Genomic DNA, 17,198 nt, shown 5'->3' with positions numbered 1-17,198 from the left:
TTCAAGGTGAGGTCTGATGGGGCTCTGAGCAACCTGATCTAGTGGAAGGTGTCCCTGTCCATGGCAGGGGCTTGGAACAAGGTGATCTGTAAGGTGTCTTCCAACCCAAAGTGTTCCATGATTCTATGATTACAGCCTGCAGCATGCATGAGGAGACTCCCAAAGAGCTTTCCCTCATTTCCCAGTCAATCTCCATTTGCCTCCCAGTGCCCACAGCTCCAGGGGCAGCCAGTACCCTCTGCCTCAGGCACAGGCCTCCTCTCAGGTCCTCCCTCCCTGAGGGACCAAGGGATGGAGAGGAATGTCTACCTTTGTGCTGACCTCAAGCCTTGGGTCCCCTCTCCCCCAGCCACATCCTGATGACCCCTCTTCTGCACCCCCAGGGCTGGCCTTTTCCCAGCCCTACATTCCCACTCCTGCCTGCCTGCCAAGGCCAGGAGCACCACCCTTACCCTGCCATTCTTGGCGGTGAGGTCCCGGGTCCTGTAGGTGACTTGGGATTTCCCGTTTTCTAGGATCTCCCTCACGACAGGGATCTTGGCCAGCTTATCAAAGCGGCTGTGGGAATAGGCTGGCTGCAGGAAGGTGATGAGGCTGCTGGCTGGAAAGGGCAGGAGAGAAGGAATATGTAGAGCAAGCACACAAAGAATCACATCACAAACACTCAGGTGTCCTCCGTGAAGAGAGTTCCTGTCACCCACAGGTGTGAACTGTGCAGGAACCCCATTGCATGGGCTGGAGAATCACCACTCCCCATTTGTGCTCCCTGCTGAGAACAGCCAGGTGGGAAGCAGAGGGAATGTGCTGGGGACGTTAGCACAATAACATCAAGGGGGTTTGGGTTCACTCCAGCACTGTATGAGCTGGAGCAGCAGAGGAATGTGGTCAGCCCTTACTCGGTCATGGAACTGGTAGCATCTAAACTTGTGATGGTCAAATGTTTCTGCCAGCAGGGAAGATGCCCCTCCTTTGGATGCTTTAAAGGATGCTCCAGTTTAGACCCAGGTGACTTCAGAAAGGAGTCACCAAGCAAGTCTCTGCTCTGGGGGTGCCCAGGTATGCAGACTGTGCCTCACAAACCACACGAGCCCGTCTGCACACGGGACACTCAAACACCAACACCTTCAAAGAGTCACAGCCCCTCACCTTGTTCTTTGATGATGGTGATGTTGACAACCCTGCGCCCAATCTTTGCGATGCCGTTGGGGACCTCGATGGCCTCCACCTGCAGCTGCTTCTCATCATCATCATCCTCCCTGATAAAGAGCGGGACACGGACGTCCACCAGCTCCACGGCCTCTTGGAACTCCACCATTCCCTGAGCATCTGGGGGAAAGGGCAAGGGTGAGAGGTGGGAAATAACCCCCTGTACCCAGCCAGGAGGCAGCGCTGGGCTCTGCTCCCTACCTTGGTCTGAGGTCACTGTGTAATAACCCGGTGCAACCTTCAGATCATTGAAAGCCTCGTGGGAAACGTGTTTTTCCACCACTTTGATGATGTCTGACTTGGCTGAGTAAGGGGCGGTGAGCACCGTGTCCACAATGGTGTGATCCTGCCTGGGAGGGGGGGAGGGAAAGGCAGGTGAGAGCTGAGACCAGAGTAACTCATCTCATACAGCAGCTGGGGGCCAGTGAGTGTGTGGGGCACTCAGTCACCCCACACGTGTGTGTACGAAGAGGGAGAAGCTGCACCAGAGAGCTGCAAATTCCTCTTACCTTTTCCCAGAATTGGGCTGTAACCTGGGGGAATAAAAAAACCCAAGGAAATCAGAGTGACTAACACCTTTAGAGAGACGAAGTGCTGTGTGAATCACAGCCCTGTGCAGGTCTGAGCTGCAGCACTGCCCCGCGGGTGCCAGCCCATCCCGCAGAGCCCCAGCACATGCTCCCTCCTGCCCGGCTGCTCCCTCCTGCCCTGGGTTTCCCAGTGCAGTGAGGAAACGTGCCCACAGGGGAGATCACATCTGCATCAGGCTGTAGGGAGGAGATACCACTCCCTGCTCAGCACTGGCATCCCCAAATTCCTCCCGGCCTGCACCAGGCTCTCCTAAGTTTGCATCAGGCTGAAACTTTTGAAGCCAGTGGGAATTCTCCCATCGAGCACCATGCAACCAGGATTTGTTCCTGCTGCTTTTGAAGCCAGACTCAGCTGAGATCTCCTCCACAGCCGGGTGGGCTCTGCTCTGCAGCCCTGGGTGGGTGAAGCATCACACCAGGCTTGTCTCACAGCCCACGCTCCCTCCCAGCATTGCAGATTTCATCCCCCAGCTCTCTGGTCCATCCCATCATCAGCAGCACCCTGGGGGAACCCTGCCCTGCAGGAGTCTCTCCCCCACTGACTCACCTGAACTTGGTCTGCTGGACCTTGTGGCAGCCAGGAATGTGCTTGAAAACGTCGTTCAGCTGCACGGGGCAAGAGGGGCTTTCACAGTGTATCCCTCACTGAACAGGGATGTGCTCAGTGAGCAGATGCTGCTGCCACAAAACACAGGAGCCCTCTGACCCACTCCAAGCCCTCCCAGACCAGTTTTCTCCCCAGGACACGGCAAGAGGCTGCAAACTGAAGCCAAACAGGAGCTTCAGATCACATGCCCCAAAGCAAACCTGAAACCTCAACGAGATTCTTCACTAGTTCTTACAATTGTGACCTTAAAAATTGTGCTTTCTCACAAAAGAAGAAAAACTGCTCCTGTGTGGCTGTCCCCAAGGCCACCCCAAGCTCCCCTTGTGCCCAGGCTCCTACATTCTCCTCCACTTCCTTGCGCAGCTGCTCGCACTCCCGGGTGTCCGGTTTCACCAGGTTCTGCGTGAAAAGCCGGGCCAGCCTCAAAGACAGCCCGTAGGGAACTGGAAAGAGAAATTCCCAAATCAAACTCCTTCCTTCTTGGTCAGAGAAATAACCCACCCACAGGCTGGGAGCACGGGGACACACACCCTGCTCCGTGTCCAGCTCCTGTGTCACCAACACCCCAACCCCACAGCACCAGCAGGGAAAACCCTCTCTGGGAACGGGAGGGAGAACTGGGAAGCTCTCTGCGAGATCCAGAGAAGGAAACAATGTCCAGTGGTGGCTCTGGACTGATGAGGCAACAAAATCAAGGCTGGGTCACTGAGCTCATGAGACTAAGACACAAGCAGGGCACATCAGGAGGTCTCCAAGGGCCCTGCCACAGAACAGGGCTGGACACGGGACTGTGCTGCTCAGCTTCCCCCAGGATGGAAGCAGGTAAAGGAACAATCACCCTTGTAATTGGGCTGGGAGGTGACACTCTGGGGCCACCAGCAAGGCTCTGGGTCCTTTACAGCAGCCACAACACCTCCCCCACCTTGTCCCTCACAGGTGACACTCACTGAGGTCCTTGGGGTTGGTGGCAGCAGGGGAGGGGACGCCCTGCTTGTGGACATTGTTGTGGATCTGCCAGCGGACCGTGTCCCGACCCTTGAGGGAGCCGCTGCGCACCAGGGGCGTGTCCAGGTGGTCCGAGGACATGAGGCTCTGGCGGAGCATGTAGTGGTCCTCCTTGAAGCCAACGGTGCGACCTGCAGAGCCAGGGGCGGGGTCAGAGCCTGGGCACACTGGGACAGCGACAGCCACCAGCTTCCCAACGCCAGACACTCTGTTCTGGGGGATAAATAGGGTTTCCACCATGCTAAGGGGGTTAGGATCTCGGGAGGGGAGTGAGATGAAGGGAGCAAGGGGTGGCCATGAGCAGGGAGAACACATCTCACCAGCTAAGCATTACAAGGCCAGGAAGAGCCAGCAGTGGGATTCCCAGCAGGGCATCTCATGGTGTGGGGCAGGGAAGAAAAGTGGACCAGCATCTCCAGGGCTCCTTGTCTCAGGCTCTCTGCTAGGAGCCTTCTCCCTGATCCACCTCTCCAGCTCACAGAGGAGGGATCCCTATCCCAGCACACGCCCAAACCAAGGGAGGCAGTGCATCCCCCAGACCCTTCCCCCAGGACCAAGGGCTGGTACCTCGTGCGCAGCAGGGAAGCAGGGCCAGGCAAGCCTAGAAAACAAACGGCCAGAGACACAATCACTTTGTGGCCAAGGACAAAACCCCTCCATGTCTCCATCGGGAGGATCCACATCAGCAGGGATGCATGGGCAGCGGGTGCATGGGGCTCTCAAGCTGATTTTAGCCAGATGGGGGATTATCTGGCTAAAATTTCACCAGTGGCTCATGTCAGCAATAACAGAGGTGCTGGATACCACAGGGACATCCCCAGCCAATCTGGCCGTGCTGGAGGCTGGGTGGATTCTAGAAATGCGTCATGTTTTTGGCCATACCTGATTCTCTCCCTGGGCTGGGGCAGCCAGCTGAGACACTCACCTTGCAGCAGGCACAGAACTTCCAGCAGAGCAAGAGCAGCAGTCCCAGGAGCAGGATGAGGAAGATGAGCAGTGGGATGAGCCAGAGGAAGCTCCCAGGTGGGCACTCTGCAAGCGACAGCAACATCACTCCCAGGCATCAGCCCCCATGTGGGGTGTGCAGGGAGGGAGCAGGGAGGCAGGGACAGAGGGGAACGGCTGGACCACAGCTCTCTGAGGGATGGAGCAGCCCAGTTAACCTTGGGAATTCCTCACAACGAGGAATGCTGTTCAGGGAGGGCTACCACACCTCTGCTCACACCCAGCCATACCAAAGGGCTGTGCAGCACCTTGCAGCAATCCCTGCCCATGGCAGCTCTGATCCCTAAAGGTCTCTCTGAGTGCGCCACGCTCCACACCTTGCAGTTCACATGACAGACAGTGTCACCCACCCGTGTCACACAGCAAGGTGGGCAGGGAGGTGCTGCCTGCAGCTGACCCTGCCCAGGGGCACAGCAAAGGGACAAAGCAGGGATTGCAGGCACTGTGGAGTTGGTCACTCTGATCCAAACCCCAGGCTGGACATCCCCTGCTCCTCCCAGATCCCTGCTCACCTTTATTCTTCTGCACACGGACGGTGGTGTTGGGGAGGACGCTGGGGTCTCCCTCCAGGGTGTAATGGTAGGTGCAATCATCATCCTCATCCTGGAAGGAGCAGTACTCGCCAGCCTCCTCTGCGGGGAGAGGGGACACAGTTGTGAAGTCACCAGGGCCAGGAACGACTTGGGGAGCACCCTACACGCACACACGGAGCAGGGCACACAGGAGACACTGCACGTGTCTGCACCCAGCTCTGCTTCTCATGTTACCTTTCTTCAGCTCCTCCACCATCTGGATCTGGAGCTGGCACGAGCTGCAGTTCCCTTTCAGGCTGCCCGTCCCCCAGGTCTGGCAGCGGACACAGTCCCGGATGCTCTCACACACAGCCTGGAAGCCCTGGGAGAGGTGGGGTGGGATGGTCAGGGACACCCACGGGAGCGAGGGAGGACACAGCCTCTGAAAGGCAGAGCTGGAGACACAGCACTGCATCCTCACCCCAGAGCCAGGGCAAGGTCCAGGTCAAAAAGAGGAGTCACTGAGAGCAGGCAGCTAATGAGGGATTTATAAGCCCAGCTGCCTCTAAAATCCCTTATACCAACAGCCTGCATTTGGGCAGCAGTTAGATCTTCTTCAAGGGTTTCAGTGGCCTTTCTAAAACACGATCGAGCCAGCTTTCTCCATGCCCCCTGTGGGATTAGCCCATGTTTGTCAATGGGGAAATCAATTGTGTTCAAGGCCAGGTTGGGTAGGGCCCTGAGCAACCTGATCTAGTGGAAGGTGTCCCTGACCATGGCAGGGGAGTTGGAATGAGTTCAGTTTTAAAGTCCCTTCCAATCCAAACCAGTCTGTGATCCTATGAAATGAGTTTCTTCCCAGTCTTGAGGCAAATCAGAACAAGCCACAAACTGAGCCTCCAACCTCTGCCCATCACCAGGGTGCAGATAAACACAGACAGACTCCCAACAGTTGCTGCTGGTGAACAGGAGGGCAAAAACAGCTGGTGGCTACAAAGCAGCTCCCATGCCAGCCCCTTCCTGGCCACAAGACAGGTGAGAAAAACACTTGCTCAGGATTTTGCTCCTGACTGAGATGTGCCTTCATCTCTGCTTTGCCTTCCTTCCCTGGAGGCTCTGTGTGGGAATAAGTGATAAACCCGGAGGGACTCACCAGGGAGTAGCTGATTTCACAGGTGGAGCTGGTGTACAGCGAAGCCATGTCACAGATGCACCTGCCACATTCACACCTCCCGTGATTATTGCAAATGCCCTGGGAGAGAAGAGGCGGCAGCTGGTGTCTGAGAGCAATCACAGACACACAGTGGCCCTGGGACTCGGCAAGGTGCCCCAGCAGCCCAGAGATTCCAGCCCTGAGGATCTGCCTGGAGCAATGGTCCCTGGGGAGGGCAGGGCAGCACCTACCCCTCGGCTGTCGATGCAGGTGTCGTTGCTCGTGGGACATTCACAGCCTGGGCCCTCCCAGCCGCTCTCGCACACACAGGCGCCCCTGGAGCAGCGGCCACGATCTGGGGGTGACAGGAGGGGTTACCTGAGCTCCAGCGCTGGGCCATTCCCCCCGCCCTGTCTGTGGCTCCCCCACTTTCTTCGGGGTGCACAGGGGCTGCAAAGGGGCTTCTTCTTGGGGTGCAAAGGGGCTGCAAACAGACTCCACAGCATCCTCCCTGCCCGTCTGCAAGCGCAGAGTCCCTGCCGCCCATCACTGGTCACTCAACCCCCCGTGCCAGTGCCACCAGCCCAGGACACCCCGTCTGTGCCACCAGACCCAGCACATGCCCCAGCTGGGGGGCTCTGGGGTGCTCTCACCGTTGCAGAGGAAGCCGGAGGTGCGCGGGCACTGCAGGACGTCGAACTCGCAGAAGGCGCCGTCGAAGCGCAGGGTCTGGTCCTCGGAGTAGCACTGGCACTTCCCGCACAGGCACTCGCCCCGCCCCGAGCACGGCTCCGTGTCCCCCGGGCGGATGCAGGCTTTGTTGTTGAGGGATGAGGCCGGGGAGCAGTCGCACGTGTCCCCTCGCCTGGGGACAGAGATGGTGCTGAGAAAGGCAGGAGCAGAGCGCAGCACAGCGGGGTCCGGGCCAGGGTGCCCAGGGCATGAGTGTGTGTCACTGTGGATCCCCGGACCCAGCAGGATCCCTGGGAGAGAGGGGTGTGGATCCGGACACAGCCCTTACCAGCCCGGGTGGCAGATGCACTGTCCGCAGACAAAGTTCCCGTGGAAGCTGCACTTGGGCGAGTCCAACTCTTGTTGCTGGAAGAGAGGAGAGAAGAGGCATTGCTGAATGGGCCCAGCTGCCCCCAAGGCCATTTCAGGAATCAGAAGGGCAGATCCAGGGGCAAAGTTTTGCCCTGAAGACCAAGCTCTGCCATAGGACACCACGCTCAGCTTGGAACAGGGCAGTGATGGAGATCTTGGCCAGGCTGAGCATCGCTGAGGGGTCGAGCAGGACCCACATGCACCAGCCAACACATTCCCACCCCAGGCTGGCCTGATGCAGGGGACCTCTCTGCATCACCCCACCTGTTCACAGGGACACACGTCGCAGACGACAGCAGTTTTGATCGCCAGGCTGTCGCTCAGGGACGTGAGTTTCACACGGATGACTCCGTCCCGCTCCTTCTCGGGGAGGCTGCAGACGTGCTGCCCACCGACGTACTCCAGAGCGTTCACATGCATGTGGAACTTGCCCTGAAGGAAGGGACGCACTGCAGGGATGAGCCAGCTCTGCTGGACCACATCCCAGCTGGACATGGGAGCTCATCCCCTCACACGTGCTGTCCCTCCGCTGCCATCCGAGGACTTACCACTTTTCCACGGATGATGTGGAAGGAGCCAGATTCTGTCTTTTCAAACATTGGGGAGGTGAACTCTGTCTTCAGGCCTTTGGGGGTGGCATCAGCCCGAATGTCCATCTTGGAGCGGATGCGCTGGGTGGCAGAGGATAAACACAACGTTGATTGTCAGCAGGACCCGGGAGCACCCTGTGGCCTGCTCCAGAGGGGCCACATCCTGCCTCCTGCCCGCTCAGGAGGTGCCCACCCTCTGCCCTCCCTGGGAGCCAGAGTGAAGCCCCAGAGAGCACCGTTACCTCAAAGGCTGTGTGGAGCAGCTCCACAATGTTGGAAGAGTCTTCCTGGAGCACCCCGATCTCAGAGATGGGGAAATACTTGTGCAGCTTCTGCAGAGAGACAGGAGCTCCCTGAGCCAAGGCCATGAGAACCCTCCTCTATCACGGGAGCAGGTTCTGCTTTGAGCAGGACTTGGATCAGAGACCTCCAAATGCCCCTTCCAACCTAAATTACTCTCCAACTCTGTGCCTCCACTGCTTTACAAGAAGCAGAAACCACCACAGGGAGAGCTCTAGAAGCTCAGATTCCTGCACCCAGTAATACACCCCGAGACCTCCCACAACCCAGAGCAGCCCCCCAGCACAGTGTGGCACCCTCCCAAATATCAAGGTATTGGTTCAGCACTTGGGGACAAGCGATGGCAGAACAATTTCTCCTCACAGCTGAGCTGAGGCAGAGGTCCTGGAGGAAAGGTAATCCCACGTGGCATCACTGCCGTGGTCTCCTCACCTCATAGTAGCTGTAGGAGTGGTTGGTGACAGCAAAGATGGGGATGATGTTGTGCTGGCCCAACAGGCGCACGAGCGTGGGCACTGAAGGATAGTCCTGCTTGGTGTCGTACACGTAGGTGCCGTGCCTGTCCAGGTGGCACTGCTCATCGTTCCTCGCCAGGATCCCTGCCAGGACGTTGGTACCATCAGCTTCATAGTGAAAGGCAGACTCGGTGGAGAACACGAGCAGGTGAGTGCTGTCATTTCTCCAGCCAATCTTATCCTGCAGCCAGGGAAGGGGAGAAGGAACCTTTATCTCTGTGCCTCCCAAACCCCTGCGCAGCATTTGCAGCCCTTGGCAAGCCAGCACTGACAGGAGCTGGAATACCCAAGGGACAAGGCACCACCTGCTCCTGGCAGCAAACACAACCAGCCATGTGCCCCCAGGAACGCCAGCACCCATTGGCACCCCCAAAGCATGGGGTGTCTCCCACCCAGCAGCTCGGTGCCAGGCACATGTGTGTACAGGGGGCAAGCCCACGCTTCCCCGGACATGTCTGGGGCTGTGCTCATCCCTCAGCCAAGCAGCCAAGCCCAAGTGGGCTCTTTTCCAGGGAGCAGAGTTTCATCACCGCGGGCACGGAGGGGGACAGAGCAAAGAGCACATGCAGGGTGCCCAGCAAGCAGCTCCTGTGCTGGGCATCAAACACCAGGACACACACATGTTCTTAAGACTTAGGAAAAATTTGGAATGCAAAACAGCTTGGCTCTGGGAGTGTGTGGCTGGGAGGGCAGGAACCAACTGTAGCTGAACCTGGGCTCCCTGGCTGCCCTCTGGGCTGCCCAGTGTGTGGCTCTTCTGCTCATCAGTGGGCATCAGGAAGATCCGTTCATTAAAAACACAGCCCTGGCCATCCTCACCTTGCAAACAGCTGTCTGCAGGATGGCATCAAAGCCGCCCTCGGGGGCATCCAGGTTGCCAGAGATGCGCTCCTTGCTCAGCTCCTGGCTGAAGTCGTTGATGTTGCTGGTCAGGCGGATGACGTTCTTGAAGGAGAACGGGGAGTCGGCGTTGGGCCAGGGCTCACGCAGCCTAGGAGAGATGGAACCAGGGGTCTTGTGTGGGGCAGGAGCAAAGGGATGCTGGGGTGCAAGGAGAGGAGGTGTGGGGAGAGTCCCTCAAGGGAAGTCACGGAGCTGAGCAGCTCAGCCACCAGCACTGAGAGGGAGAAGGGATGAGGGCAGAGATAGAGGAGAAGACAAGCTGTGCAGTCTGTTGTGGCAGAGCAGGGAAGGTCTGAAAGCAGGGGATGACACTGCTGGCATTATCACGGTGCTGCAGCAAGCCCTGAGGGATAGGGAGACCACGGAAGACACGGGCAGTGAAGGCAGAGAGATGGACGGAGGCTCTTGCACTGCAGGCACTGAGAGCCACAGAGAAGCAGAAGGCACTTTCCACTCCCTCTACTCCCACCTCAGGGACCCAAGGGGCTCACTCACTTTTCGGGTCTCATGTCTGTCTGAGGGGACGAGACTTTGTCCACAAACTTGCCAAATCCGATGGTGTAATTGGAAGTCAGGTTTTGCAGGAAGCCCGCTGGGAGGAGAGGAAAGAAAGGGGGAGGCTCATAAATAAACAGATGCCTGTGAGCTCCCTGCTCCAGGGAAAGAAGTCCTTTTGTGGGCATCTTCTCTGCTGGTCAGTTCTTAGATAAGATTCCCAAACTGTCATCTTTTAAGATCTCTGGGGTTTTATAGGCCAGAAACCCACACCCCCTTTGGCAGCTCCAAAACTGGAGCTCCTGCAAGAGCACCCAGCAGGTTCAAGACGCCAAAGGCCCTGTACAAATCAGCTCTGAGAGGCACCAGCCTCACGCTGGGCTGGCAGGGGAGAGCATATGTGAGGATCCCTGCAGGACCAGAGAGACATCCCCACACGGGGCTGCACAGAGCAGTGATAATGAGAAGCTCTAATTAAAACAGACACCTCTCAGCCCACTGCCAGCTGCTTTCCCCTCTCTGGCGCTGGCAGAGGACTCGCAGCCGCAGGCAGGAGCAAGCTGCCTGCCTTCATCAGCACAGGAGCAGGCTCCCCTCTTCTCCCAGCTCTGCTCTCACCTAGCTGATGCCCCATGCTTTTGAGGTTGTCCAGATCATCAGACATAGAGTAGGAGAAGTCCATGAGGATGTAGAGATCCACAGGGCTCTCCTTGGGCTGGAAGACGTCCATGACAAAGCTCATCTCCTCCCCAGCCCGCAGCCGAATGGACATGGCCTGGGGGGACACCTGGGTCCTCTGCAGGGACGTGTTGATGCTGGCATTCTGTGAAGAAGAGTGACATGAAGGGGATGGACTCCATCTCCAGCGTGGGTGCGATGAGGAGGAGGAGGAGGCAAGGAGCAGGGAGGTGTGTGGGGAGTGCAAAGGCAGGGATGAGCACGCTCCCCTCCCTCATGTACTGCCCAACAGCCTCCCCCAGGTGTCCAGCCAGGCACCTCCTCCAGAAGGATGTGAGCATTTTGCTTACACGTGCTTTGTCTGCAAAGTCACCCCGGCCTGGATCAGGACCAGTGGCCCACAGGTCCACCAGCCAGGGAAGGCATTGCTTTTGAGTAGACCCTCAATAAACAGTATCTGGGCCTTCTTGCTGAAGACTCTAGAGGAGGATGGAGGATGTGAAGGACCCCTCAGGAGAGGCTGAGCACGGGCTGTGTCCTCAGCACGCACCTTCAGTGTCCTCATCTCTCCCTGGGTGTACACGATGTTGGCCTCGCCGCAGCCTGAGCGCAGCAGGTTCTCCCGCAGGTCACATCGTGGCTCCTCAAAGCTCTGCCAGGGAGAAAGAACAGCCTCAGAGCCACAGACAGCACCAGATCCACTGTGAAAGGGGGGAATACACAGGGCAGGAAGCAGGGTCCTGTGCCAAGAGCATTATGAGCTTTTGGGAGCAGGAGAGGGGCAGAGAGATGGGGACGAGCCTCGCACAGAGCCAGCAGCTGAAATGTGACCACCAGTGAGTTACTGGGCTGTGTGGGATAAAACTCTCCCTCCACCCCTTGCACACCATGTTTCTGGCACAGTGACATTTTCTGATAAAACCCTGTACTGCTGCAATTCTGCCCTGGACTCCCCTCCCTCCCCATTTTCCGCACCAAAAGGAAATCCACATTTCAGTGCTTCCCATCCAGATGAGAAGCTGGATCCAGAAGCTGCCTCTGCTCGTGTCCCTCTCCCACTGAGGGTGGTGGGATCCCTCCATCAGCAGGCTGGGAAGGGGAGCCCCAGGCTGCCCTGCAAGGTCTCACCTCGTCGGTGCAGAAGGAGCAGTCCTTATCCACACGGATGCACTCAGTGCAGCTCTTTGCCCGGGACAGCACACAGCGGTTATCTGCCAGGAAAGATCGGGGCATCAGGGATGGGGAAAACAAAGTGAGCTGTGGGAGGGTGTGAGAAAGGCTGATCCCATGGAGAGAGGGAGGTTGTGCCTGGTTAGTGAAAACTGGCTGCAAAACAGCAGCGGGGTAGCAAGAGTTGGGCCCCAAAACAGCAGGAAAAGCACCCAGCAGGTGTTATCCACACGAGGACTGGTGTTTCTGGAGCCCAGGACAGGTACACACAGTGTCCAAGGGGAGGTGGCAGACAGAGCCAGCACGGCTCCACTCACTTTTGCTCCATTGGCAGAGGCCGGTGGCGCAGAGCAGGGACAGGAGGAGCAGCCTGGCACACGCCCGTGGCAGCACATTCATCCTCTTCCTCCTGAAACAAAGGGATCACTACATTGCACAGAGCCAAGGGATGGAAATGGACCTGGATATGACCGGGGCAGCTCCCACAGAGCCCCTTCCCAGCCCCGCCGGGGTGGAACAGCCCTCACATCCCAGGGAAGCCAAGGCTGGAAGCATTTGCTGAGCTCTGCAGGGCAGGGCATGAAAGCAAAGCCAGGCATCGAAAAAGGCTCAAAATTCCCAACAATGCCACCCCTGTGCCTGGAGTCAGGGTACCCAGCTCGACAGCAGCAGCACAGTGCAGGCAGCTGGAGCACAGGAGGCTCCTGGCCAGAGCCCAGCACCATCCACACGTGTGAGCACTGCCCAGGCCAAGACATTGCTTTTCCTGGCAGGTTAGGGAAAAAAAAAAAACACGGAGGAAAACAAAGCGACTGTCCACATCTCTCCCCAAAAGCAACACTGACCCCTCCCTTCAGCTATTTCCTATCACACTAAGAGTTTCCAGGATGGTCAAGCCAACAATAAAAAGAGGGTGAGGCCTTGGGAAATGCCAGGCTTGGAGTTTTGGAGATGTTGAATGAATCTGTGGTTTTGAGAGCCTGGCAGCTCCCTTTTGTCCTGTCCAGGGCAGCAGGACTCCTTGATGGACACAGAGGCCAAATCCTAAAGAGAGTGAACCATTCTCCCTGCACCACACGTGACTGAGAAAACAAGAACCTGCCACCCAGAAGTCAGCATTTGGATATGGTAAACAAAAGGGACAAAGCTGGAACTCGAGTTCTGCAGCTGCTGTGCCAGAGGTTCATTCTGGCACCCAGCAGGGCAAGTGAGAGCAGTCAAGGAAAAAACAACACTGTAAAGATACGATTAAAGCATCTCCTTTCTGGAAGATGCAATTGTGAAATACAAAATGTGAATGAATTTTCTTGTAGCTTCTTGCTGTGTAGCCCTGACTTTAAAATGAAAAGAATGTGAAAACCACTTAAAACAGGGAAAGGAAACAGGAATAGTTGTTGTGTGCAGTAACAGTGTCCAAGTTCCCTGAGGGACATCCAGCACACACAGCAGTCACCTGGAGACTCAGCTACTCACAGCCTGGCCTGGGCTGCAGGGAAACCCCTGGGAAGACCCAACCTGATCTCGGCAGCACCAGATCAGATTAATTCACTTGGCCTCTGCCTCCTGCATTGGCCACTGCAGCCAGTGGAATACACTGAATGCAGCAAGTGCTGTGACACAGGGCTCAACCAGCCCAGCATCGACACCACAGGACATCTCCCTTGGTAGCTGCACTTGGTTCCCTGTGACTGTCACTGGATACACAGGCAGCAGGTGACAGGACATCAGTGTCTCATTCATCCTGTCAGCCGTGCCCAGAGGGATTTATCACAGTCATTAATGCCCAGTGGCTCAAACGTGAGGAACACGGGAGCCTCAGGGCAGCATCTCTGCAGGGAAACCCCGGGAAGCTCTGCTGTTCCTCAGGACCCATAGCCAATGTGCTGTTTTGCCAATGGGCTGCTTTTCTGATGGGTAGAAGGGACCAGCTGGCCAAGGGAACGCCTCTGCTTCCCTCCCTGTCACACTGACTGTCCCCAGTCGGGCCCTTTGCAGGTTTGGCTTAGGGTGGTCCCTGTCCCTCCAGGCCAAGTCACAGTGCTGGCTCTGAGGCCAACATTCCTCACTCTGGACATGCCTGTGACCTCCTTCAGTGACAGTCCTCACACCAGCACTCGCTGGCAAACGTTGTGTCCCTTGCTACCAGCACAGGCAGATTTTGAAGCCAGGAAAATCCCTTTTTCCCTTGTTCTGCCTCAGCCTAGGGCAGTGCTACGGAGGCGTGGGGAGGTGCCAGTTAGAGGTGGGATGAAAGGGTAGGGAGGAAATCCTTAGAGTCCGTGGAAGGAAAACAATCAAAAACATCACCTGGGCACTCAGCAAATCCCATCTCCCACCATGGCATGAGCCACAAGGAAAGGACTGAGTATGAGACCAGACTGCTCAGCTCCCAAGGACCTAATTCCTCATCCTTTAATCACCAGCTAGGAAAAAGTCACCAAGGAACAGACAGACACACCCTGGGCCTCGGGCACATAAATTGCCATCATCTCTTTTCAAGTGCTGAGATAAAAGGCCATAAAATCCTGCTCAATATTAACGTCCTGTTGGCCTGCGAGCCTTCAGCCTTCAAGGATTTTGCTGGGCAGATGCCAGCAGGCTGGGTGCTGGTGGCACAGACCATTGCCACCGCAGGAATGCAGCCTGCAATATTTGTGCAAAAATACGGGAGCGGCCACCCCTCGCTTTCAGAAGTGTCCTATGGAAGGGAAAACGCCACTTTCACTTCAGGAAAGCTGCAGGATTTGGTTGGGTTTTCATGATGACAGCAGCAACAACAACAAAATCTCTTCAGTAGTGCAAAAACAAGGAGAAAGGCAGAACAGCTCCTGGCTGCACACAAACTTCCTACCACTTCCCAGACCTGCTCCAGCATTTCCTCCTGGTCTCCTCTTGCTCCCCCAGCCTTTGCCCTGCTCCTCAGCACAGCCAACAAACCTGCTCCAGGACTATGCCAAGAACCCCTCAGTCTGGAGAAGCTGGGGCTGGCTACCTCATCCCCAAAAATCCAAGCAATGCTCCGAACAAAACCGTGGTGCAATGGGACAGAGGACAGGGCTGGAGTGGCAGACTCCAGGGGGAGAGGGAACAAGGAGGAGGTTGTGATGAGCCACAAAGCAACAGCAGGAGCCTGGTCCCAGCTGCCACGTGGGGGACACCCGGCAAGTTGGGACATGGGAGCAGGAAATTGGTGAGTTCCCAAGCACAGCCTTTCCTCCCTTGGGTGGAATTGCCCTTTCCATGGCTGCAGCCATGGGGGCTGTGTGGGGGACTGACCCTGGTGCACGGCATCAAGGACCATCCACACACATCCCTGTGTGCTGGGGATGGGCACTGCAGCCACAGCCCAGGGGATCGGGGACACAGCTCGTGTTCTCTCTCTCCCCTGCACCTGCAGTGCCACAGAACTGCTGGGACCATGCTCCAAACCTTGGAAATTATCAAGCCAGGCCCCCAAAAAAACTCCCAAAAACTCGACCCACAAATCAAATCATCATTTACACAGAAAATCATACCGGTCTGGTTTTGTTTGCCTTCCCCATCCATTTCCCCTCCTTCCCCAGCTGGGACACTCCATGCAAGCGTCTCCGTTTGTTGTTTTCAGCTCCCAGGTTGAGATCCAGACCCCAGACACAGCCCCCAGCATCCCCCAGCCAGGGACAAAACACAGCAGGACCCAGCCCAGGACCCACCTGGAGCTGCTGGGAGCTCTTTGTGTGCTGTGAAGGGCTGGTGGCTGTGGTACCACCTCCTCCCTCTGCCCTCCGGGTTCGGGCAGGGAGGAACCCCAAAGAGCAGAGAAGGAAGGGCAGGACCCTGCCTGGGGACTGCCCAAATGCCTGCACAGCCCCGGGACCCTCCCGTTCCCTCCATGTGCTCTTCCTGCCACTTTCTCTGCTCCTTTGGCCCCACAAGACACTTTTTGCCTCCTTCCCCTGTGCGGGTGCTCTTCATCCCCCTTTTCCCCCACCTAACCCATGCCTGTCAGCCCCCTCACACCAATCCTCCTGTCCTTTTTCCTATTCCCTGTCCGTTTCAGATCCACCAATTTGCAAATACCCCAACACCTGCAGGTCAGCCAAGCCCACCCTGAACCCCCCACTTCCTCCTGGCCTTTTCCTCCGGGAACCCCCCTTCCCTTGCTCTGCCCTTGCACGGGCAGCCAACAGTTCTGGAAAACAACCCCGGTGGGCTCCGCGGGTCGGAGACACCCACAGCCCCGCTGACCTCGCACACTTTCACCCGTGAAAGCTTTCCCTGGGTGCCAGCTCCGAGGCACAACAGCCTTTCCCCCTGGAACTGGGCTGAGGGACAGGGCAACCCCCGAAACCTCCAACAGCCTGTCCCCAAAGGGCTCGGCTCTGCCGTCGCACCCACGGCACCCCCGCCACCGCTCCCTGACCCCCACCCAAATACCTGCGGAGACAAACCCCGACCCGTGCAGCCCCCAGAGCCCTGCCCGGCCACGAGCGTTGCCTTTCCCAGCCAGCCCAGAGGCACGGGACAGTGTCCGACAGCCAAAAACCGGGGGAAAAACAGAGGGAACAGGCGGGCAGGGGCTGAGCCCCGCGCTCCGTGTCCTGCCCACCTGCCCGCGCATTAATTCACTGCCCGCTTCATCAACGCAGCAAAGTTCAAGCGAACTGGACACTGCAGAGCACAGCTGAATTAACTCCACAAACCTCATTAGTGCTGGGTCTGACTCAGGGTCCAAATCCTCTGCCGCAGCCCGAATAACAGGCACCCACACACCAAGCCAAGAAATTCTTCCGAAGGCAGAGGGGGAACGTGCTGCTTCGCTGCTGCAACTTGATTTCCAGCTTTGGGCTTTTTTTTTTCCCCCCCCTTTTTTTTTCCCCTCCCTCCTCTCTGTTTTGTGTCCCTTTTCTCTTTCCGGTTAAACGTCAACTCCTGGTCCGGCGGGGAGTGCAGCCAGCCCGCGATCCCACATAACTCCCTGCAGGTTCCTGTACCCTCCAGCCAATATCCACTTTGTTCTCACTCCCCTCGCCCTCCCGAAGGGCTGGCAGGGAGGAGAAGTGGGAGCTGCGATAAATGAGATTGGATGCCAGGTGAGGAGAAGTTTTATCCCAGCCGGGAAGGAGGAGGGGGTGCCCGTGACGCAGGGCTGGCATTCACTGCTCCCTCGCACACCTGGCCGGGCAGGAACAGCTCTCTGAACCCTCCCTCCGCACAAGCACCATCCCACAGGAAAAGGGCCGAGCGGGACGTGGGAAGGCGTGGAGGGGCTGCTCGGCTTCACTTCCCCGCTCAGGGCAGAGCTGACGGAGCTCCCCGACCTTCCGTGCCAGGGGTTTTTCCTCTGAATTTCCCCCTGGCACGAAGGGGAGGTGTCACCCTCAGT

General features: G+C 57.3%; 1 protein-coding gene across 3 annotated transcripts in view; it reads right to left on the bottom strand.

Annotated features, from left to right (window-relative positions):
- Nucleotides 1-16,988, bottom strand: part of ITGB4 (integrin subunit beta 4) — a 28,869-nt gene extending 11,881 nt beyond the window's left edge. For all 3 annotated transcript variants that reach the window (XR_004243860.1, XM_032129230.1, XM_032129231.1), the window contains exons 1-26: nt 16,516-16,988; nt 12,151-12,242; nt 11,792-11,874; nt 11,214-11,315; nt 10,604-10,808; nt 9,986-10,082; nt 9,407-9,578; nt 8,505-8,768; nt 8,015-8,104; nt 7,731-7,853; nt 7,447-7,614; nt 7,100-7,176; nt 6,732-6,943; nt 6,330-6,433; nt 6,079-6,177; nt 5,181-5,307; nt 4,926-5,045; nt 4,334-4,440; nt 3,976-4,009; nt 3,351-3,539; nt 2,743-2,846; nt 2,344-2,402; nt 1,716-1,739; nt 1,408-1,556; nt 1,147-1,326; nt 453-601 (exon numbers count right to left, since the gene is read on the bottom strand). Coding sequence is in view for 2 of the 3 variants with exons in the window: in XM_032129230.1 (XP_031985121.1) it covers nt 453-601; nt 1,147-1,326; nt 1,408-1,556; nt 1,716-1,739; nt 2,344-2,402; nt 2,743-2,846; nt 3,351-3,539; nt 3,976-4,009; nt 4,334-4,440; nt 4,926-5,045; nt 5,181-5,307; nt 6,079-6,177; nt 6,330-6,433; nt 6,732-6,943; nt 7,100-7,176; nt 7,447-7,614; nt 7,731-7,853; nt 8,015-8,104; nt 8,505-8,768; nt 9,407-9,578; nt 9,986-10,082; nt 10,604-10,808; nt 11,214-11,315; nt 11,792-11,874; nt 12,151-12,242; nt 16,516-16,520 (3,135 nt within the window). In the remaining variant the exon portion in view is untranslated. The remainder of the gene's footprint in view (nt 1-452; nt 602-1,146; nt 1,327-1,407; nt 1,557-1,715; nt 1,740-2,343; nt 2,403-2,742; nt 2,847-3,350; nt 3,540-3,975; nt 4,010-4,333; nt 4,441-4,925; nt 5,046-5,180; nt 5,308-6,078; nt 6,178-6,329; nt 6,434-6,731; nt 6,944-7,099; nt 7,177-7,446; nt 7,615-7,730; nt 7,854-8,014; nt 8,105-8,504; nt 8,769-9,406; nt 9,579-9,985; nt 10,083-10,603; nt 10,809-11,213; nt 11,316-11,791; nt 11,875-12,150; nt 12,243-16,515) is intronic.
- Between the last annotated feature and the right edge of the window lie 210 nt (nt 16,989-17,198).

The sequence above is a fragment of the Corvus moneduloides genome, chromosome 19 (assembly GCF_009650955.1).
Source record: "Corvus moneduloides isolate bCorMon1 chromosome 19, bCorMon1.pri, whole genome shotgun sequence".
Lineage (NCBI taxonomy): Eukaryota > Metazoa > Chordata > Aves > Passeriformes > Corvidae > Corvus > Corvus moneduloides.
Note: the sequence above shows the minus strand (reverse complement) of the source record. Positions and strands in the feature narration are given on the sequence as shown.